The following is a 19,730-nucleotide window of genomic DNA, read 5'->3' on the forward strand; positions in this document are numbered from 1 at the left end:
TTGTGGAGGCAAGTCAGGATAAAAATCTAATAAACCTAATCATTTTACTTAAGCCGCTTGAATGTTTTCGAACAATGTTACAAACACACAAATACACACACACACACACACAGAGAGAGAGAGAGGGGGGGGGGACTTCTACTGCTGACAAAGTCTCCCTTTCCTGATTGCTCAGTCTTGGACCCTAAAACTCACCCCTTGGCATTTTGTCTCATGTTCCAGTCCCACACTCATTGTCTTTTTCCACTCTTCTCTTCATTCTCTCCCCCACGTAGCAGATCACGCTCTGTTGAGTCATCTCTGCCCCACAGCCCCCATTTGCCCTGTGACGTGTTTGTCCCAGCTCTGACGGATGCAGTCTCCGCACCCCACTCCTTTATAACAGAATCGCCTCTTTTAATCCAATAACCACACGCAGGCCCCCAAACGAGCATAGGTTCAATAGGAGGGGGAGAAGAAGGGAAACAGCATCTGTGGCAGTGGGCTGGGTAGTGGGTTAATCCAGGCCAAGGGCCTTCTGTTTTGCTGTTCCTGATCACCTCCTGAAAGAATTGCTTCTCCCTTGAGAGTGGAGCCCTAGGTAATTCTCCCACTGAGAATGGCTGATGCTCTGACTGCCTCCATAGCTGTAGTCTCACAGAACCATTGGGAACGGGGTGAAATAGAAGGGAAGGCACCAGTTCCCCAAAAGTGAGGAAATTCAGCCTCTTAGGGAAAGGAAGATGTCTGGCTTCCCTTCTGTGCTACACAGGACCCTGGATGTGTACAGACTAGCCTGAAATTCTCGTAGGACTGGAGCTCTTTGCAATTGTGCCTGTCCCTTTAAAGAAAGGGAAAGCTGCTTCTCACACTCTGCCTCTGTGGGTGAACACAAGGTGCTGGGATTGAGCTGCTTGATGCCAGATCAAGGGAAAGTAGAGGCAGAGCTCAGAGGAAGAAGGGAGAAGAGGATATCTGCTGGAAAAAGAGGTGAATTGGGGGTGAGGATAAGTGAAACAAAAGAGGGGGAGTTGGGAGGAGGTGATAGTTGTGCCGGGAACAATGCCTGTTTTTGCAAGGGTTGTGAGTAATCCAATAAATCTAACTTGTTACTGACGCTAGTCTGGGAGTTTAGAAATTGGCTGTGTAAACTCAAATGTCACCTCCGGCAACCTGCTTTTGCTCAAACTTTAGAAGCTGATCAACAATTTCTAAGGAAATAGTCACTAATGATGGGGTGGAGGGAAAGGAATTACCAAACCCTGCTTGGATGCCCCTGCTTAGGTCAGCTAATTGGATCATACTTTACTCTGATTCTTACGGAGACTTAAATATTTATGTCACACAGAAAACCTTTCATGGACATTCTTGTTTTGATCAAAAACGCACTTTTCGATTCCATGTTAAATGTAGGTTAGCTGTGAAAGCAAAAGTATATTCTGAAGGAATGGGGGGAGACAGACTAAGGTACATCAACTGTTGATAATAGTTCTACTCTTTTCTGTCATTCGTTCATGTGAGCTATTGATTTTGTTGGATTCTATTCACACTTTAAATCTTCTAGTGATGAGTTTCTTTTAACGGCAAACTTGAGGCAGACCTTTTCAAGGGACAGAAATGTCATTCTTATGAAAATGAGAGCTACGCTTGCAAAAGTGGCAGAAATAACTTCATTTCTGACCTTCATTCTTTGAGCAATAATTTAATTGTTTTGTGATACTGGTTTTTGGTTAAGGAAGCGTTGGCTCTTTTTTAACCAAAAAAGTAAATGTGCTCACCATTGTATACTATTTTAAGCTGCTTTTTTCATATTCTTGAGGTTTATGGAGAATTCTTTGATTTTGAACTGACATTTCGGTTTTATCATCTATAAGAAAGATTTAAATAAAGTGACTTTGTTTCAACCAAGTTTCTAGCCGACACTTTGATTTTTAGATTGAAATATTTGTTTGGAGATGTTACAATGTTTAGGAAATGTGTGTGGATTATCTGAAACATAAAACAGGTTACATCTGAAGTAGCATAATCATATCAGGATGAACTGTAGGATAAGACAATCATGTTATTTTCTGATATGGACTCAGGGTTGTTGGGGTTTTTTGCCATGTACAACTGATATGCATAATATGTTATTACCTTTTGTTTAGCTCTCATGTTAATGAAATAGCAATCCAGAGAAGTGTCAAGAGGCTTCAACATGGCTTTTCATGTGGCGGGACTGATTGCTATCATTGTGTTCTACCTGGCTATCCTCTTTGTTGGAATATGGGCTGCATGGAAAACCAAAAACAGCGGTAGTGATGGAGATCGTAGGGAAGCTATTATAGTTGGCGGAAGAGATATTGGCTTGCTGGTTGGTGGATTTACCATGACGGGTATGTTCCTCTCTTTTTACCTGTTATTCAAGTGTCTACATCCTTCCTCTGACATGAATTTAAATGTAAGCCGTGCATTGTTCACGGTGCTGCTTAGCTGCCAGTAAAATTGCATGCCACATAAATAGTTCTGACAGGAAGGCTTCAACCAGTTGCTTCTGAGTAGTCACACTGAGAACTGTACTTGTGTGTTTTCTTTTCACCACTGGAAAATGCACCCCACTGGGCTTACTGAATAATGCAGTATGAACAGGTCGATATAACCATGATTTATAGAATATTCCCCCCTTGTTGTTTGTTATAAAAACTAGCTAATGAATGAGTCGCATCTCCTGTTACCTTCACAATATCCAGCAGGAGCCAGAGCAGTTCATCAACGCGGCATGCATCATATGTATATAGCTTCTGAATATTGCAAGGAATAGGACAATCATGTTGCATATAGGGAAGGATCAAAATATCATGTGACAAATGCCATTGTAGGTGCACCAAGTTAAATCTAAACCAAACGTAGCCATCAACTACAGTAGCGCTTTACAAAGAATTTCACTGGGCCAGCCTTATTATAATTTAACCACATACTGTAATTTGGGATCTCACATGCTGATCTTCAAAGCAACTTAGGCAAGATATTTTCAGTTAACCCAACGTAGCTAAGTAGTTCGTGCAGTTCAATCTGGTACATGTTTACTCAGAAGTAAGTCTGACTCTGTGTCATGGGACTTAGTCCCAACATAGGATTGCAGCCTTCATGTTGCATAGATATCAGAAGAAAATATGGGTCAATATACACATCTACTTTCCTATACACAATGTCAGGCCGCGTTGACTCCATGATGACATCATCAGAGAGGGCAAAGGAGCCGAACGGTGAGTCATCATGCACCAAAATGTTTAAAATGTTTGTGGCTGGGCCTTCAGTTACAAGAATTGCCAAAGTGACATTTCAGATTGGTGTAAAATGGCATGAGATCTGAAATGTCCCCACTCTACTTGTTATAAAGGGCTTTGCTTCAGAAACAAGATAATTCATTCAAAAGAAAAACCATTTCAGTTCCAAATTTAATTATTCTTTCAGTGTTTTCTTCCCTTCTTTGTGCAGTCAATTTCAGGTTTACGATTAAACTTGTCCAGCACTAATTTGCAAATAAGTGCATAACTTTGTTGAACGAATGAGTTCCTGTTGATTTCATTGAAATTTTCATTCAAATACAGGCTAGGTTGGGGTTCAGATTTGTAACTGGGGAGGGGAAATAGTATATCAGTTAAAGCAAGAAAAAGTCTGCCTTCTTCCACCATTTTGATTAAAGAATTGGAGCCATTATTCTCCTTTTACTTCAAGGTGTAATTATTGCTCATGATTTGAAAGGCTGCCTATTGTGAACAAAAATTCCAGAGTAGCGGCCACATTAGTCTGTGGAAGCAAAAACAACAAGGAGTCTTGAAGGCTAATCAATTTATTTTGGCATTAGCATTGATGAAGTGGAGAGTCACAAGACTCTTTGTCTAAAAGGTTAGATTCTGGAGCCATGCACCCGGGATCCCCAGCCTTTTTAGGTCCAGGGACACATTTTAAAATCTAAGAAACAGTTGTGAACACCACAAAATACCCGTTTCACAGAAGAAAAAGTGGTGATACTTTGAAAAACAACCCCTCAAATAGGCAAAACATACACACACATGCCTCACAAATGAAAGAAACACAGACCAGAAAAACAGACCATGCTTCCACAACTAAAAACCTCCCCTGGATAATTTCTAAGGTTTCCAGGGTGTCTACAGCTGCCACATTAGAGAACCCACTCATACACCATGTAAAGAAAAGATAATATTTGGTAGGGTTATAATTCCCGATTCTGTTAGCATTTATACTTTTGCAGTGTAAGTAATTATGCACTGATTTTTAGTGTGCAAATTGTAAAATAGCATTCAGGGGGATGTTTGCTGATCTGTGTTTTGTCAGCCAGGAATAAAAGGTTCTAACATTTCAAAGGAAACTAGATGCAGTTCCGTCAACAGAACTGATTGCCAGCCGTGAAAATGATGAGAATTTTGCAGGCAGTTTCGTCAGGAGAAACACCAGCTGTCTACTGTGATTAGTGATGTTAATAAATATTTAGAAAGTGGCAACATGTGTTCAATGATACCTATAAGACAAATAGGAATGCAAAACATCTAAATTTTAGAAAAGAATTCAAAGCTAAATGTGTCTGTTCGCAAAATGCAAACAAATCCTACTGGCAGGACTAAGAAGAAACAACATATTTAAACAGATTTAGACGCAAGGAATAACAAAACACATTTAACTAGCACCGCATATATAATCGTTTTTCCTAGTATTAAAAAAAGAGTTAAAATCTCATCTCCAAAATAAATGAACTTCCTGAGTTTGGAATTGATTGCATTCCAATAAAATACAGATGCATACTTTTGTCTATAATTCAGCTACACATTTTGTCTACGCACCCAAGATAGTCAACAAGCTTGTTCTTAGATTGTTGTATTCTATTTGCCCCACAAGCCAGAAGCTGATCCACAATAGACCCCATGGACTGTAATCAATAACAATACAATCCTATGTGTTTACTCTGAAGTAATTCTCACAGGGTTATATCCAACTAATATATTCAGAGTAGACCTTTGAAATGAATGCACCTAAATTAGTCATGTCCTTTAATGTCAATGGGTAGGGCTCTGAGGAGGAGACTGGCATTGGAGACAACTCGCTGTGTTAAACAGGACTTAAAGAGGCAGAAGGTCGCAGTCTGTTTCCTTCTCTCCTTACTTACATACCCTTTGTGTTGTTATGTCTTTTCTTCCCTTTTGTTGACTGAATTTGTAACTTTATTTCAACATAAGATTCCCTAGTTTTAAAATATCCTGAGTTACGATTACCAGGGGAGGGGAGGGACTGCCTTGATATTAAAATCAAAACTCTGCCATTTGTCACCCTAGCAAATGCTCTTAAAACCAGATGAAAGACAGCTCCAGATTCAGATACCTTTTTCTATTTGCTAAGTTTATACCCCAAACACCAATTGCGGGTGTAAGAAATGAGCTCCTAAAGAAGGCGTGGGGGGGTGGACATTTAAAAAAAAAAACTTTTGTTTTATGTTTGCTGAACTGGGCTTCTTGTGAGGAAGAGTGAGGTAGAATTGTAAATAACTACTACAACAATATACAATGAATCTCTGTATGGCATAATGATAACAGCTGCATGCCTCTGGCAATATCTATCTGTAACGATAGGAGACAGACTGTGGCTTGTAGAAAACCTGGGCTCTATTCAGAGTCTCTGAGGTAAGCATGCAGTTCAGCACTGCTTAAGGGAGATGGAATAATCTTAGTGCATGGATTGTGGGAGGGATGAGTAAATTTGTCTGAAAGTGACTTGGGAGTCATTTGCACTGACAGGAATGTTTTTGGCAAAGTATTGAAACTGGCTGTAAAGCGGGTCTGGTATTTGATAATCCTACTGTTGAATAGATAACAATAAAGTCATGGGGTGAATTCTGAGGTTAGTCATACTCAAGAGTGAAGACACTGAAATCAATCTACTCATGTAACAAATCCACTAATTTGAAGCTGTCTAATCGGAGTATTACTTAATAAGGCATCACCCTAGGTGATGGTGTTCTTTAGTGGATTTTTAAAAAACAACAACCCCCAAACACCTCAGATATGAACTGAATACTGATAAAATGAAATCAACCTGAAGAGTCAGCAGTTCTGCACTTTGGTAATTGGCAAAATCACTCAGCAGATCATGTCTGTGCTTCACATAATAAAGAACATTAAGAACCTACCCATATATCTATCACACACACAAAAGATTTTTAGCGGCATTGACCATCTGTGCCATCCCATTGCATTTTCTTGACAGGCAACCATGCTAAGTACACAACAAGCTTCTCCACCATGACCACAAGCAGAGCAGATAGCAACATGAGTTTTGCTATTATTTGCCCCTTGCAACTCTTCCATTGTGGGGAGCATGTATGGAATTAGTGTTGGGATACATGCTTCACCCAACCTCTGTTTATGTCTGTTATCCATCACTAAACCACCAGAAACATGGTACTGGATGAATGCTTTATTGTATCCCTTTCAGTCTGTGGGGATTTTATCCCGCAGTGAATCAGGAACTAGGTGGTGGTGTGCAGTCTGATGATAGACCAGCAATTGCCTTCAGCGAGATCACAGGAAGAATAGCTAGCCACATTATATTATGATGTTATACTACGTCAGGCTTTGCTTCTAGCTTACATCACTCTACACTCTGCTCTCAACTCTGGCTTTGTCTTTCTAACTACCCACAAGTTGGGGGAGGGCGCCCCACCCATTTGCCATCTCACACAGTTCCACTTCCTTTGTTTCCCCTAATGGCCCATCACCCAGGCAATCACCTCATCAGGAAGCTAGCCTGGCTATTCCAAGAACTAGAAGGAGACCCAGGCAAAGAATCTCAGCATACAGTCTACTTCTCCCCCACCAAACTCATAACAATAACATATCTATTCTGTCTGTGAGCTGCCTATGAGCATTCAACATCCCCCACCCCCATTTGATGGAGACACCACTGAGAATCAACTCATTAGCTGCTCAGGAGAGAGCTACATCACAGATGCTGCCATTTCCTCTGTGTGTACAGGCAAAACATATGAGTAAAGCCAAAGCTTAATTCAGCCATGCATCTGAAATAAAATAGCAAATGACGTCAGGATTAACACCTGGGTGGGTGTACTAGATTATTACAGTTTACTTCTCTCTCTCTCTCTCTCTCTCTCTCTTAGTTATCTCCAGTTCTGTAGAGTAGCTAAGGCTGCAGTACCAAGCCACTTACCTGCGAGTAAACCTTGCTGAATTCAATAGAACTGATGTCTTAGTAGAAGTGGCTGAGTCTGTGCTGTAAATCTACTATGAATTCTTTAGCCGAGATGTGATTTTCCTCCTCTCTACGATTCTGTGTTTGATGCACAAATAAAGGATGTTGTTTCTCTTTTTCCTGTCTATGACATGCTTTAACGCTTATCTCAATTTCTTCAGCCACCTGGGTTGGAGGTGGTTACATAAACGGGACAGCGGAGGCTGTGTATGTACCAGGCTATGGGCTGGCCTGGGCCCAGGCACCCATCGGATATGCACTTAGCCTTGTCGTAGGTAAGCTGGAGTTATGACCCAAGCCAATGTCAAGTTTAATTGAAACAGTATAGTTAAAGCTTAAGCTAAGATGAATTGTTTCACTGAGCCCACCAGCTAGAAGACCAACTGTCTCCTTGTTCCTCTTTTCATTAAGACATATTTCTGGGAAATGGGCAGGAGGGACTCAGCATTTGAGACATGACATGGGACCTATGTTTAACTGGCCTGCAGTAAGAGATGGGGCCTCTCCAGACATCAGTTTACTTGTGCATTCTTGATTATTTCCTGCTCATGATGTTATTGGGACAGTAAGACTCATTCCCACTTTTAACACTGTTTGGGGCAGTCACACTTCTTCAACCTGAATCAGTGCATAATCTCATAACTTCCTGCTGAAATCCTGTAACTTGTCATGCCACAAATGTTTTGGTTTATTTTTGACCGGTTTTTGTTGCACTATAAGACAGCAATAATGTGATAGCAAGACCCTTGCAATGTGTTCTTAAAGAAGACTGCTGTTATATTGCAGGTATATTCTGCAACTTTGTTCTTGTCTTCTTTAAGAACACATTGTAAGGGTCTTGGAGAGGAAGGGAGCTTTAATGCAATTGTCATAGGTATTCTCTGCGATGTGTACTTTTTTTCAGTACACCTTTGTGATGATGAGTAAGGCTGCCAGCAACAAGAGCCAACCCCATGACCAGATTGCCATTTCTTTGGCAGTAATTAGTAATGGTGCATTGGACAGTTTATGATGGGTAGAGGGAAAGCCCTAGTCTGTGCTTAGACACCAGTTATGTTACTCACAAGCTTAGTAATGTAACAGCACATCAAAACTGCTAAGCACCATCATCATTATTTGGTTGCCTCCACCAAACTAAGGAATTCATGAGAATCCAAAATCTTTTCAATGCTTTCAGCACTTCACAATGTTAACATTTTTGCTTGCATCCTGAGACAGAATGCAATTGGGCATAATCTGAATTTGAATGGTGCAATGATTTACTTCATTCAGGTCTGTATCAATGGCCCTTAAGGAAGGAACTGTTCCAGAGTCTTGAATATGGGAGGGATTTTCCTTCTTCTCATCTAGATGAAAAGTAATTTGCAGTCGATACATTCACTTCCCCCTGTGTGAACACGATGTTTTCTCTTAGAGACAAGAACAGGAATCATCTGCCTATATATGGTTGTGAAACATGCCCATATGTTCAAGGTGGTACTTATAATCAAAAGCTCATGGTCCCCTTTGCTGAATCACCACCACTTACCAGAACGGGGGTGGGGCAAGGCAGTGGGGAGATCAGTGTGGTGCAAATGCACTGGCTTGGCTCTACCAGTCCATTTGCACCCCACTGACCTTCCTGCCAATTCACCCATTTCCCTCTCCTCCCAGCAGTGACTCAGCTGTCAGGAGGTCAGGTGAGCACTGCAACCCCAAGTCACCACTACTGCTCCACTGAATATCTGAAGTCTTCTATTAAATGGAAATATATATTAAAATAGTGCAGAACCACAGATTTTGATTGATTACTGGAGATGGGGCTTACATGGAACCAGGCATGTCTGAGATCACTTGCTATTATTCATGTCAATTGTCTTTCTCATGTTTGTTGCTTCAGGTGGTTTGTTTTTTGCAAAGCCCATGCGTTCCAAAGGCTATGTGACAATGCTGGACCCCTTTCAGCAAATTTATGGAAAACGAATGGGAGGGCTTATCTTCATACCTGCCCTAATGGGAGAAATGTTCTGGGCTGCAGCCATCTTTTCTGCATTAGGTAAGGAATACTATGTCATAACATGGAGCCAAGAAATCCAGCCAGTGGCTCGAGGACAACTATTGAAAAGTGATCAATACAAATGCTAACAATCCATGTGGTATAGAGCAGTGTTCTTCAGCTTTAGGTCTCTAGATGTTGTTGGAATACAACTCCCTCATCCCTGATGTTTGGCTAAGCTGGCTGGGCACAATGGGAGCTGAAGAATAGTAATATCTGGAACTCAAGCCTGAAGTACACAGGCATAGAGAAATGTATAGCTAAACCCAAATGCTCACCATAAAATCATGTGACCCTAGTCATCTGATGATACTTGTTTATCAGAAAACTGACTGCAAAAAAGAACCATTATTATTTATAGTAACATTTGAGAAGATTCATCATGAAAGGCTTTAGCTACCCAACTTGTTTTAATATTAAAGAGATTACATTGCAATTGAAAATGCTCTTGTTGATTTTAAGCAATTCAGCCTTTGTAGTGAAGAGCTCAAAACACAGCAATTATATCTTTCATTACTAGTGTTTGGCTATTGTACTTTGATTACCATAGAAGATTTCATGGGAATTTTTTTTTCCTTCATAATTCTGCTGCATGCAATGAACTGGGACTGATCAAATAATGTAGAATACATACAGTGGTACCTCAGGTTACAGACACTTTGGGTTACAGACTCCACTAACCTGGAAATAGTACCTCAGGTTAAGAACTTTACCTCAGGATGAGAACAGAAATCATGCAGCGGCAGGTTAAGAACGGTTTCAGGTTAAGAACGGACCTCCGGAACGAATTAATTTCATAACCAGAGGTACCACTTTATATCTTTTAATCTGAACTACTGATGTGCAATGCAATCCTATACAGATCTACTCAGAAATAAGACCCAATGAGTTAAATAGAACTTACTACCAGATAAGTATGTGTAGGATTGCAGCCTTAAAAATCTAGGATCCAGTTTGGTTGGTAGAGGAGCTAGTGGCATGTCCCACATATGAAAGAGTTAACATGGGATATGACTACTACATACCTAAAGCATTGTCTGTGCACACATAAACCTGTGCATGTGCTATGTCTGCCTTTCGTATTTTGTATAAAGAGTGTGGGAGAGTGTGTTTTTATCATGTGTGTTTGCACTTCTCTAACATGTGAAAAAGATATTTTTTCAACTGGTAGTAATGAAACTGCATGATGCTTTCCATTGAAACTTCATGTACAAAATTATTATCTAGAGTTTTTAGTATGAAATCGCTGAATTTCAGTCCCTGGTGGAATTTTGTATCTGAATGTTTTTCATTCTGTTGCAAGAACCAAGTTTGATAACTCTTCTAGCATGGGGGGAAACCCTTCAGATGAATTACTGTAAGTGACCTTTGCAACTTTTGCTACTTTAAAAAGCACATGCGCACGCACACACATCAACTGCACATATAAAGTTGTTTGGTGTTGCACTCTTTTAAAAATAAAATAATCAGCCTTATTTCCAGCTGTGCTCTGATTAGCTGGAAATCAATGGGGAACTTTTTAACCATAAATTTATTGCAAGTGCTCAAGAGTCTGAGAATAACTGCATGCTGAGGTGATGGAAGCTGAGTGGCTTAAACAACTTTCAGGGAATTTAAAATGTGTTCTTTTTATTAAAAAACCCCACACAGCTCAAACTTAATAAAGGTTTTCTGTGGTTTCACAATGTGAAAGCGAGCACTGTGAATGCCTTTCAACCTGGTAGGCTCATAAAAGGGCAACTTGCAGACTAGGAGCTAGGTGGAATTTATCAGTTATGAGTGTTAAGGCAACACAATGCATGGCTGAAATCAACTCTGAGATAGGACCTTGGACAGCAACATACTCAAGTATAAGCTTGTTGGTCCTTCTAATCCACTTAGTGCATGAACGCTCAGAAAGACTGTTGCAGATTTAAAACCACAGATAAAGCTGACAGATCATCTCAAATGCAACATTTTAAGTGGGGTCAGGTAACCCCACTATTCAGCGGCAAGCCATCAAGTGCATAGCAATTAAGTGCAGTGAAATTGAGCCATAGTGTGCATGACTGTATAGTGCCAAAGAAAGTGAACAGCAAGTTCTCGTGTGAAGACTCTCCATCAAAGAGAGGCTATAGGAGGTGTAGCTGCCATATAACATTATTGAATGTCATAGGAAAAGATCTCTTCTGGGTGGCTAGATTTTTTAAAATTCTAAATCTAGTTATCAGATCACAACTCAAGAGATCCTGTGGGTGGGTGGGTAGGTTCTATTTCTGATAGAATGATCTCCCCTCTTCCCCCACCCCAAATGCACTGCTCTGAGAGCTGACCACACACACACACACACACACACACACACACACACAGCTGATGGAGGTGAGGAAAAGGGGGGAAAGCAGAGGGACTAACTCCCACTAGCACAACTATTTAGTTTAATCTGGCCCAGACCTTTGACTTACAACCCCAAAGCAGATCAGAGCCTACCCCTCTAGGTATGCCTTTAGCATTTTATCTCAGAGACTGGCGCTGCCTTTAAAGTTTGAGTAAAATATGTCAGCATGCATCGAACACTTTTGCCTCATAATGACTTTGTGCAAGTTTGGAGAGTTTTGTTGTCACAGAACTCAGGGTTCGCCAGATCTTCCTTCTTCCTTTTTTCTGAGTTTTCTTCTCACAACTCTACATGCAGGTGTCCCTTTTTCAAACAAGATAGTTTGTGGTGATAGTGCATTGTGCAGTTCTCCTGCATGGCTTACAGAATTTTCACACCAGCGCTGAATGCTTCTAAAGATGGCCAGTGGAGACTTTGAAGCACTTGAGCAACTTGACAGTGGTAGTTTTGAGAAAATACCACGTGGATATATTTTCAAGAAGCAACCACTTTATTTTATTAAGAAATCGTGACTTCTGAAAAGACATAGTTGCAGAATGAACAAAATTGCAGAATGCACAAAAAGTATACATTTCCTACAAACGATTAGACTATTTCTGAATCTGTCTTAAAAGATTCCAGCAAGCAATAGTGTTGTTTTAGAAACTGGGGGAAACTGAAACACATTGAAAAGGGCATGCATTTCTAAAATTGGTTTGTTTCCCTTCCTTAACCCCAACCTCTGCTGCAGGTGCCACCATAAGTGTGATCATTGATGTCAATATCAATATATCAGTTGCTATTTCTGCCCTAGTTGCAACTTTGTACACACTGGTGGGTGGACTTTACTCAGTAGCCTATACTGATGTGGTCCAGCTGTTCTGCATTTTCCTTGGACTGGTAAGTTTCTGTATATTTATGTGTCTGAAATGATGGTTGTCTTGCAAGTGCTTTATTTAAGCCTGAATTGTGAGAGAGGTGCTGCACAACTCTGTGGGTGGGTGGGTGGGTGGGTGGGTGGAAGGAGGGAATAATGTTCTCATCAGTCAAACTGTACAGGTGTAATTATGATTACAGTATCTGTAGTATGTGTAGAAAGAACATGCCTTGTTCCTTTGCAAAGTTTACAGTTTTAACTGACTCCTATTGGCCAGGAAAGAACTAGAAACCAAAGATGTTTTGTGCCCACCTCTTTACAACAACAGGATAACCTTACCCCAATAGCAAATCTTCCATTTTGAATACTAGTACTGTTCCCACAGTGTTTCTCAAACTTGGGCCCTCAGCTGTTATTGAACTACAACTCCCACCATCCCTGACCACTGGTCTTCCAAGCTAGGAATGATGGGAGTTGTAGTCCAACAACTGCTGGAGTCTCAAGTTTGAGAAATACTGGACTCTTTGTGATTCCCCTGTGACCCTTAAGGCTGGATTACTAATAATGACTTGTGTGTGGCGCAGCCCATGATAAGTACTGGTAGACACAATTGTCTTTTGACAAGAGTGATTACTAGACCACTGCTCTGTTCCTACACTGGATCCCTATTATGCTTCAGGCTCAAGTCAAGAGGCTGGCTTTGACCTTATATATTTTTGACCATTTATATTTTACAGATATTATTTCCAAAATTAATCAGAGCAACATCTTAACTTTGTGTTTAATGCATGTGGGAAGGGTGCACAGAGAAATGTCCACATTGTTTCCTATTGGAAACTTAGCAGAATCAGAACCCAAGTATCTTCCAGGGATATTGCATTGCCATTTGATTTTGGCTTGATGTTTTTTCAAAGGGGAAAATTATTATTTTTATTTTGTTGGGTCTATCATTTTTATTTTGTTGGGTCTATCATTTTTAAAGTTTGTTTAGTTCATTTTTAACTTGTGTATGTGTTTTGGCTGTAAAATACTGCATAGTGTGTCCTCACTCTTCAGAATATCCTACACAATACATGCACAGGTCTTTATCAATCTCATTCAAAGTAGGACAGGTATTATACCTGCCCTATAAGCTCAGCTTAGAAAATATCCTGTCTGCAATATACTCATTTTATGTTTCTATTTGAATCTGTTGTTACCTATGTTCTGTGCCAAATTTTATTTCTGGTTGAAAGAAATCCTGGTACTCAGAAAAAGTAATGCCTGTATTTTCTTAGTTATAGAAATCTATATTTGGACCTGAATAACTGTTAAAAAGAAAAAGGAAAAAGAGGAAGAGATTAATTAATTGAATATTGCTGCTATTTCTTCATTATTTCCTTAGTGCCCAATTTTGAATGATAGCTTCTCTTTTATTTTAGTGGATCAGTGTTCCATTTGCCATGTCCCATCCTGCAGTGACAGATATTGGATACACAGCTGTACACAGTGTCTATCAAGAGCCTTGGCTTGGAAACATTAAAAAGCCTGACATCTACAAGTGGATTGACAATTTTCTCTTATTGGTGAGCACTCCTGTGACAAACCATGGCCTGCCACTCACAGTCTTACTCTATGAACTCTACAATTGCAAACCAACTAAGCAAGAGATGCTCAATAACTGCTTTTTAATTATCTAACCATACGTTGAAGCAAACCACACGCCACTTAACAATAATCATGCATTAATGTAGCAGCGTTGAAAAAGTGGACAGACACCTCTGTTGCAGGTGACTTAGGAAACTCTTATTATGATTGGATTGGCTGGATACTGAGGTACATTAGATGACTGAATCTGTAATTAAAGGGAGTGGGAAGGTGGGATACCAATAGTCAGGAGGAGGAATATGGTGGCACTTGATAGATTTTTGAAGAAGAAGAAGAAGAAGAAGAAGAAGAAGAAGAAGAAGAAGAAGAAGAAGAAGAAGAAGAAGAAGATTGGGCTACAGAATAAGTTTAAGAAGCTTAACAGTGATTAATGCAAAATAATTTCCAGTTCCAGTTTCCATAGCATCTTGTATGAAGGAGGCACGCAGGATAATAATAATAATAATAATAATAATAATAATAATAATAATAATAATAATAAATTTTATTTATACCCCGCCCTCCCCAGCCAAGACCGGGCTCAGGGCGGCTAACAACCAATAATAAAAACAAGTTGATTAAAATACAATTTAAAAAACAAGATTAAAATACAACATTAAAACATTAGGATTCAGCCTCTTCACAGGAGGAGAAAGGAAAAAGAAAGAGGGGGAGGGAATCAAACTGATTCTAAGCCAAAGACCAGGTGGAACAACTCTGTCTTACAGGCTCTGCAGAAAGAAATCAGATCCCGCAGGGCCCTGGTCTCATGAGACAGAGCGGCAGTCCCGTAGGTATGAGGGTCCTAGGCCGTGAAGGGCTTTAAAGGTCAAAACCAGCACCTTAAATCTGACCCTGTACTCCACCGGGAGCCAGTACAGCTAGAAAAGCACTGGGTGAATATGCTCCCATGGCAGAGACCCTGTGAGGAGCCTCACTGCAGCATTCAGCACCCACTGGAGGATAGAAAGGAAAAATAATGAGGGAGCAAGGAAAGTGGACTGGTAGATAATTTGAACAAGACTGGAAATGAGCAGGGTTTGGGGGGGGGGAATGCTGTGTTCGAGAAGAGAGCTTCAACACACCATAACAGGGTACACTATGTTTCTTGAGGCTTGCCACATCTCCCTTTTACAAAGGATCTCCTCTCTGGGATTACGCTTTGTTCAGAAAGAAGAGAGCACAAGTGTTCCTGATGTTAAAAGACTGAGGAGTTGACCTTTCCTGCTGTGTTTGTAGCAAGTGTGGGGTGCTGAAAATTTGCGTCAATGTTCTCCTCTGATGCTGCTCTCTAGACACTTGGGCCAAGGAGCAACGGTACCTGAGCAAATCTAGCTTTATGGGAGCAGACACCCTCTTGCCTCAATTCCACATGTTGCCATCAGAAGAAAACCCTTCCAATATTTGTTTTTAAATACATTTTCAAGCTGAAGGTGCAGCTATTTCATGATTACAGGTTTAAATACTGGGTGAAATCGTTCTGAGGTCATAAAAGAGTAGCTTGGCATGTATTCAAATGAACTCAAATGATCTTCTGTTAGCCCAGAAATGATGGAGGGTTTCCTTATTTTTCCTTGCAGACGTTAGGAGGAATCCCATGGCAAGCATATTTCCAGCGAGTTCTCTCTTCCTCTTCTGCTACATACGCACAAGTGTTATCCTTTCTGGCAGCTTTTGGATGTCTTGTGATGGCAGTGCCTGCCGTACTCATTGGTGCCATTGGCGCATCAACAGGTACACTGAGTGTCCAGATCGCCGTTACTTAAAGCAGTGGGTACGAAGGGAATGACCTTACTGCAGGGATGGCGAAGAAATCCAATTCAGTTCTCATTGAAAAGGAAATCCGTAGAATTTGCACTTTCTGAAACAATATGCAAAATGAAACGTAACTATCCATAGAAATTTGCACGTATCCCAATTTTGCAATACAGTATTCGGACAATGATCAGGACCACAGTGAGTGGTGAAAGGGATTAGCACTCTCCCTTCTGTTGAAGATGTTTTTTGACCCACCAGGGAAGCTGGTACTGGCATCAATAGCAGCTTCCTTTCTGGCACAAACAGCAGCTTTGTAGGTGAGGGGGGAATTTCCATCGGGACCATGACATGGAGGGAAAGGTCCTCTGCGCTGCAGTCTGGATTTGATTCCCCTTGAAGTTCCTTTTCTAAAGCACAGAGAGATGCATATAACATTTATATTATCACACGTTAAATGTGTGGATGTCCCCAAGCTGAGCCACCTACCAAGCAAAGGCTGAATCGACATTTTCTAAGGGTCAAATTGTTTATTAAATGTGACCATACATGTAGCAACTAGTTTGAGCCTTAGAAAATCTGTATTCAGCACTTGCCCACACTTGGGGTGGGGATATGGGGATTGTTTGTTATATGTATTTTTAGAAACTGGAAAATAAAGTAGTAATATATATATATATATATCTAGGTGGGTGATCTTGGGAAGTTTTTCTTCTCCCCATCCCATCCCAAAATCAGATACATGATGATAGATGATAGATAGATAGATGATGATGATGATAGATAGATAGATAGATTATAAATATAGATAGATATGGACACACACACACACCCCATACTTGGAAATACTACTCTTATAAAAGAAGGGTTAATGCAGAGGTAGATAACATCAGACTGAGGGCCAAGACATAGTCCTCCAGGCCGATTTATCTGGTCCTCAGTTGTTTCACTGCCTCATTGCTCCTGCCAAAGCAACACCTCTCCTTGCTTTTGCCTCACACCCTCCTTGAGAGTTTTTGCCTAGCTGGAAGGTGTCCTTGAACAGTGACAATGTGTTCTGCTTGTCTGGAAGGAGAGGTGAATTGGTGTAAAAACCTGAGTTTTAGGTGAGTGCGATGTAGCCTGTTGTCAAAGGTAAGAATCACATCCATCAATCCACCCAACTTTTGTCTCCGGCCACAACCACCGCTGGCAGTGGACAGCCCGGAAAAAGTTTCTCCAAAGTGAAATGCTCGAAATGGGGCTCCAAACGCTTCCCTCAGTGCTTCATTCGTGCTGATCTGGTCATAATACTCGTGTGCTCGCATTACAGATTGGAACCAGACAGAGTATGGTGATTCAGACCCCAAAGACAACTATGAAGCTGACATGATTTTACCCATCGTCCTCCAGTACCTTTGTCCAGTGTATATCTCCTTCTTTGGCCTCGGGGCAGTGTCTGCTGCTGTCATGTCATCTGCCGACTCTTCCATCTTATCGGCGAGTTCCATGTTTGCCCGGAACATCTACCAGCTTTCTTTTCGGCAAAGTGTAAGATTCACTATTGCAACCACAGTTTCGTTCTGCGATAGGATTAGCCATGCTGCCAATAGTGACTGGTGGCACAATGAACACAGAAAGAAAAATGAGCACTTAATTGTTTCTGAGCTGCACAAAATATAGAGATATGAGCAGGGCTTTTCCCCCCCCAGCTTGAAGTCACTGGAACATAGTTCCAGCACCTCTCAGGTGGGTGCCATTGCCATTCCAAGAGAATGTGGGAGGTGCTGGTTGTGACCTCTTTTTCTAGAAAAATAGCCCTGGATATAAGGAACCTACAACTGTAGCTTCTGATGCCCTGAAACTCTGGGCTGTGTGCAAATGCCTTCCTGCTTCTACCCACAAGGAACAAGGGAAGGCAATTCAATGCCTTGAGCACATATTAAATTGGTACACAAAGAAGGCCGGATTTTCTTGGTAAACTCAGTGGTTGTATATTCTGAGCAATGATCCTCTGCCTCAGTTCAAGCTACCTGTTGAAGTTGATTCACAATCCTCCCCTGTCATTTTGCTGTGGCGCTGCACTGAGCTAAGTCATAGTTTGGCTTAGTGCATCTTCCAAATCTGGGATCACTGTTTAGGTCTCTCCAGATTAACCTCAAGCTGCAACCAATGTTTGTTCTATTGTATACAGCTCATGGTCTGTGATCTTTCAAGACCTGTTCTTGACTTCAGTAATATTAAGTGCCATGTCCTACAACAGGATTTCCTCTCCAAAGCTCTGTAGTCATTGGAGATTTGAGGAGTGAACTTGATAAATATCAGAATCCTTTCAGGTCAGTTTGGTTATGGATGTCTAAGATTCAAGAGTTTCTTTTCCGCTAATCGCGTTAAATCTATATAATTCTTTCCTTTATGGATATTCCTGTAAGAAAACTCACTGGTAGAAAACAATGTTTTGTTCCTTTCTTTTACAGGCGTCAGACAAAGAAATTGTCTGGGTCATGCGAATTACCATTTTTGTGTTTGGAGCAGCAGCAACAGCGATGGCCCTACTAGCTCAGTCGGTTTATGGGCTCTGGTACCTCAGTTCTGACCTGGTTTACATCATCATCTTCCCCCAGCTCTTGTGTGTCCTCTTCATCAAAGGAACCAACACCTACGGCGCCGTTGCAGGGTATCTGTTTGGTGTCATACTACGAATTACTGGAGGAGAACCATATTTGCACTTGCAACCCTTGATTTTCTATCCTGGTTGGGATCAAGAACAGCAAATTCAGAGATTCCCTTTTAAAACATTAGCCATGCTTACCTCTTTCTTCACTAACATTGGAGTATCCTACCTGGCAAAATACTTATTTGAAAGCAGCACTTTGCCACCCAAATTTGACTTCTTGGATGCCGTTGTTGCGAAGCATAGTAAGGAGAACATGGACAAGGCCACTCTTGTGAAAAGTGACAATATTGTTTTAAACGAGTTGGCCCCTGTGAACCCTCGACACAGTTTGACTCTAAGCAGCACCTTCACAAACAAAGAGGCCTTCAGTGATATTGATTCAAGTCCCGATGTATCCGCAGCAGAAGATAATTGACAACGGCCCAACGGAGGAGAGAGATCGCTTTCACATCCCCCACAATGCAACAGGGTATGCAACAAAGGGAGATCAGAGGCGTTTTAGTTGAGGGAGAAAGAATGGACAGGGAACAAACAAACAAAAACCACTGCACAATCCTCTTCAGCTCATTTCTAGGAATAGTCTGTGGAATAAATTGTTGTGTTTTACGATAAAATCCGCTGGAATAGAATAAGTTGCTCTACTAGCATTTGAATGAAGCCAAGTAACTTAGTATTTGGGAGGGGAACGTTTGAAAATAAAAAGATTAAGTAACTTTTTTATTTTAAAATTACTTTTATTCAGGTACCTGAAAGAATCAACTATAGCCATAATGAATGTTCAGCATCTGGTTCGGAGGAAGTGTAATAAGCAATTCCTACTACAGATGAACAGAACCCCCATGCAATTCATTTGTTGCTTGGTTGTACCATTTCAGTTTGTAGGACCGTATTGAATGTTTCAATTAAACTTGGAAATGAACTGCGAATTGGAAGGGCAATTGGAGAGGCATCACTCCACTGAGTTTGGGTCCATCTTAAAAGGTGGCTTAATAATAATAATAATACTAATAATTTTATTATTTGTACCCCACCCATTTATTCAGCACCTCAACTGCTAGGCTGTCCTCCCTTGCCAATCCTCCATCCCAAGCAATGAAAACCTTAATTTTGCAAAGGGAACATGAGCAACCAACATCAGGGACGGTTCACTACATAAGGAAGGAAGCTTGTAGTGCCTCCTTCTAACTGA

The 19,730-nt window shown here is 40.9% G+C and overlaps 1 protein-coding gene across 8 annotated transcripts in view; it reads left to right on the top strand.

Annotated features, from left to right (window-relative positions):
* SLC5A7 (solute carrier family 5 member 7) overlaps positions 1-19,397 on the top strand; it is a 29,134-nt gene extending 9,737 nt beyond the window's left edge. For 2 of the 8 annotated variants that reach the window (XM_079972764.1, XM_079972765.1), the window contains exons 2-9: positions 2,127-2,354; positions 7,401-7,514; positions 9,119-9,274; positions 12,379-12,527; positions 13,926-14,069; positions 15,711-15,864; positions 17,198-17,415; positions 18,342-19,173. In XM_079972764.1, the coding sequence (XP_079828890.1) occupies positions 2,177-2,354; positions 7,401-7,514; positions 9,119-9,274; positions 12,379-12,527; positions 13,926-14,069; positions 15,711-15,864; positions 17,198-17,415; positions 18,342-18,956 (1,728 nt within the window). In that variant the 5' untranslated portion in view covers positions 2,127-2,176 and the 3' untranslated portion in view covers positions 18,957-19,173. Of the gene's footprint in view, positions 1-207; positions 970-2,126; positions 2,355-7,400; positions 7,515-9,118; positions 9,275-12,378; positions 12,528-13,925; positions 14,070-15,710; positions 15,865-17,197; positions 17,416-18,341; positions 19,174-19,283 lie in introns of those variants that run through there. The other 6 variants (XR_013837860.1, XM_079972760.1, XM_079972762.1 and 3 more) reach the window with 6 other exon arrangements.
* Positions 19,398-19,730: the final 333 nt, after the last annotated feature.

Source organism: Podarcis cretensis (assembly GCF_951804945.1).
Source record: "Podarcis cretensis genome assembly, chromosome: 4".
Classification (NCBI taxonomy): Eukaryota; Metazoa; Chordata; class Lepidosauria; order Squamata; family Lacertidae; genus Podarcis; species Podarcis cretensis.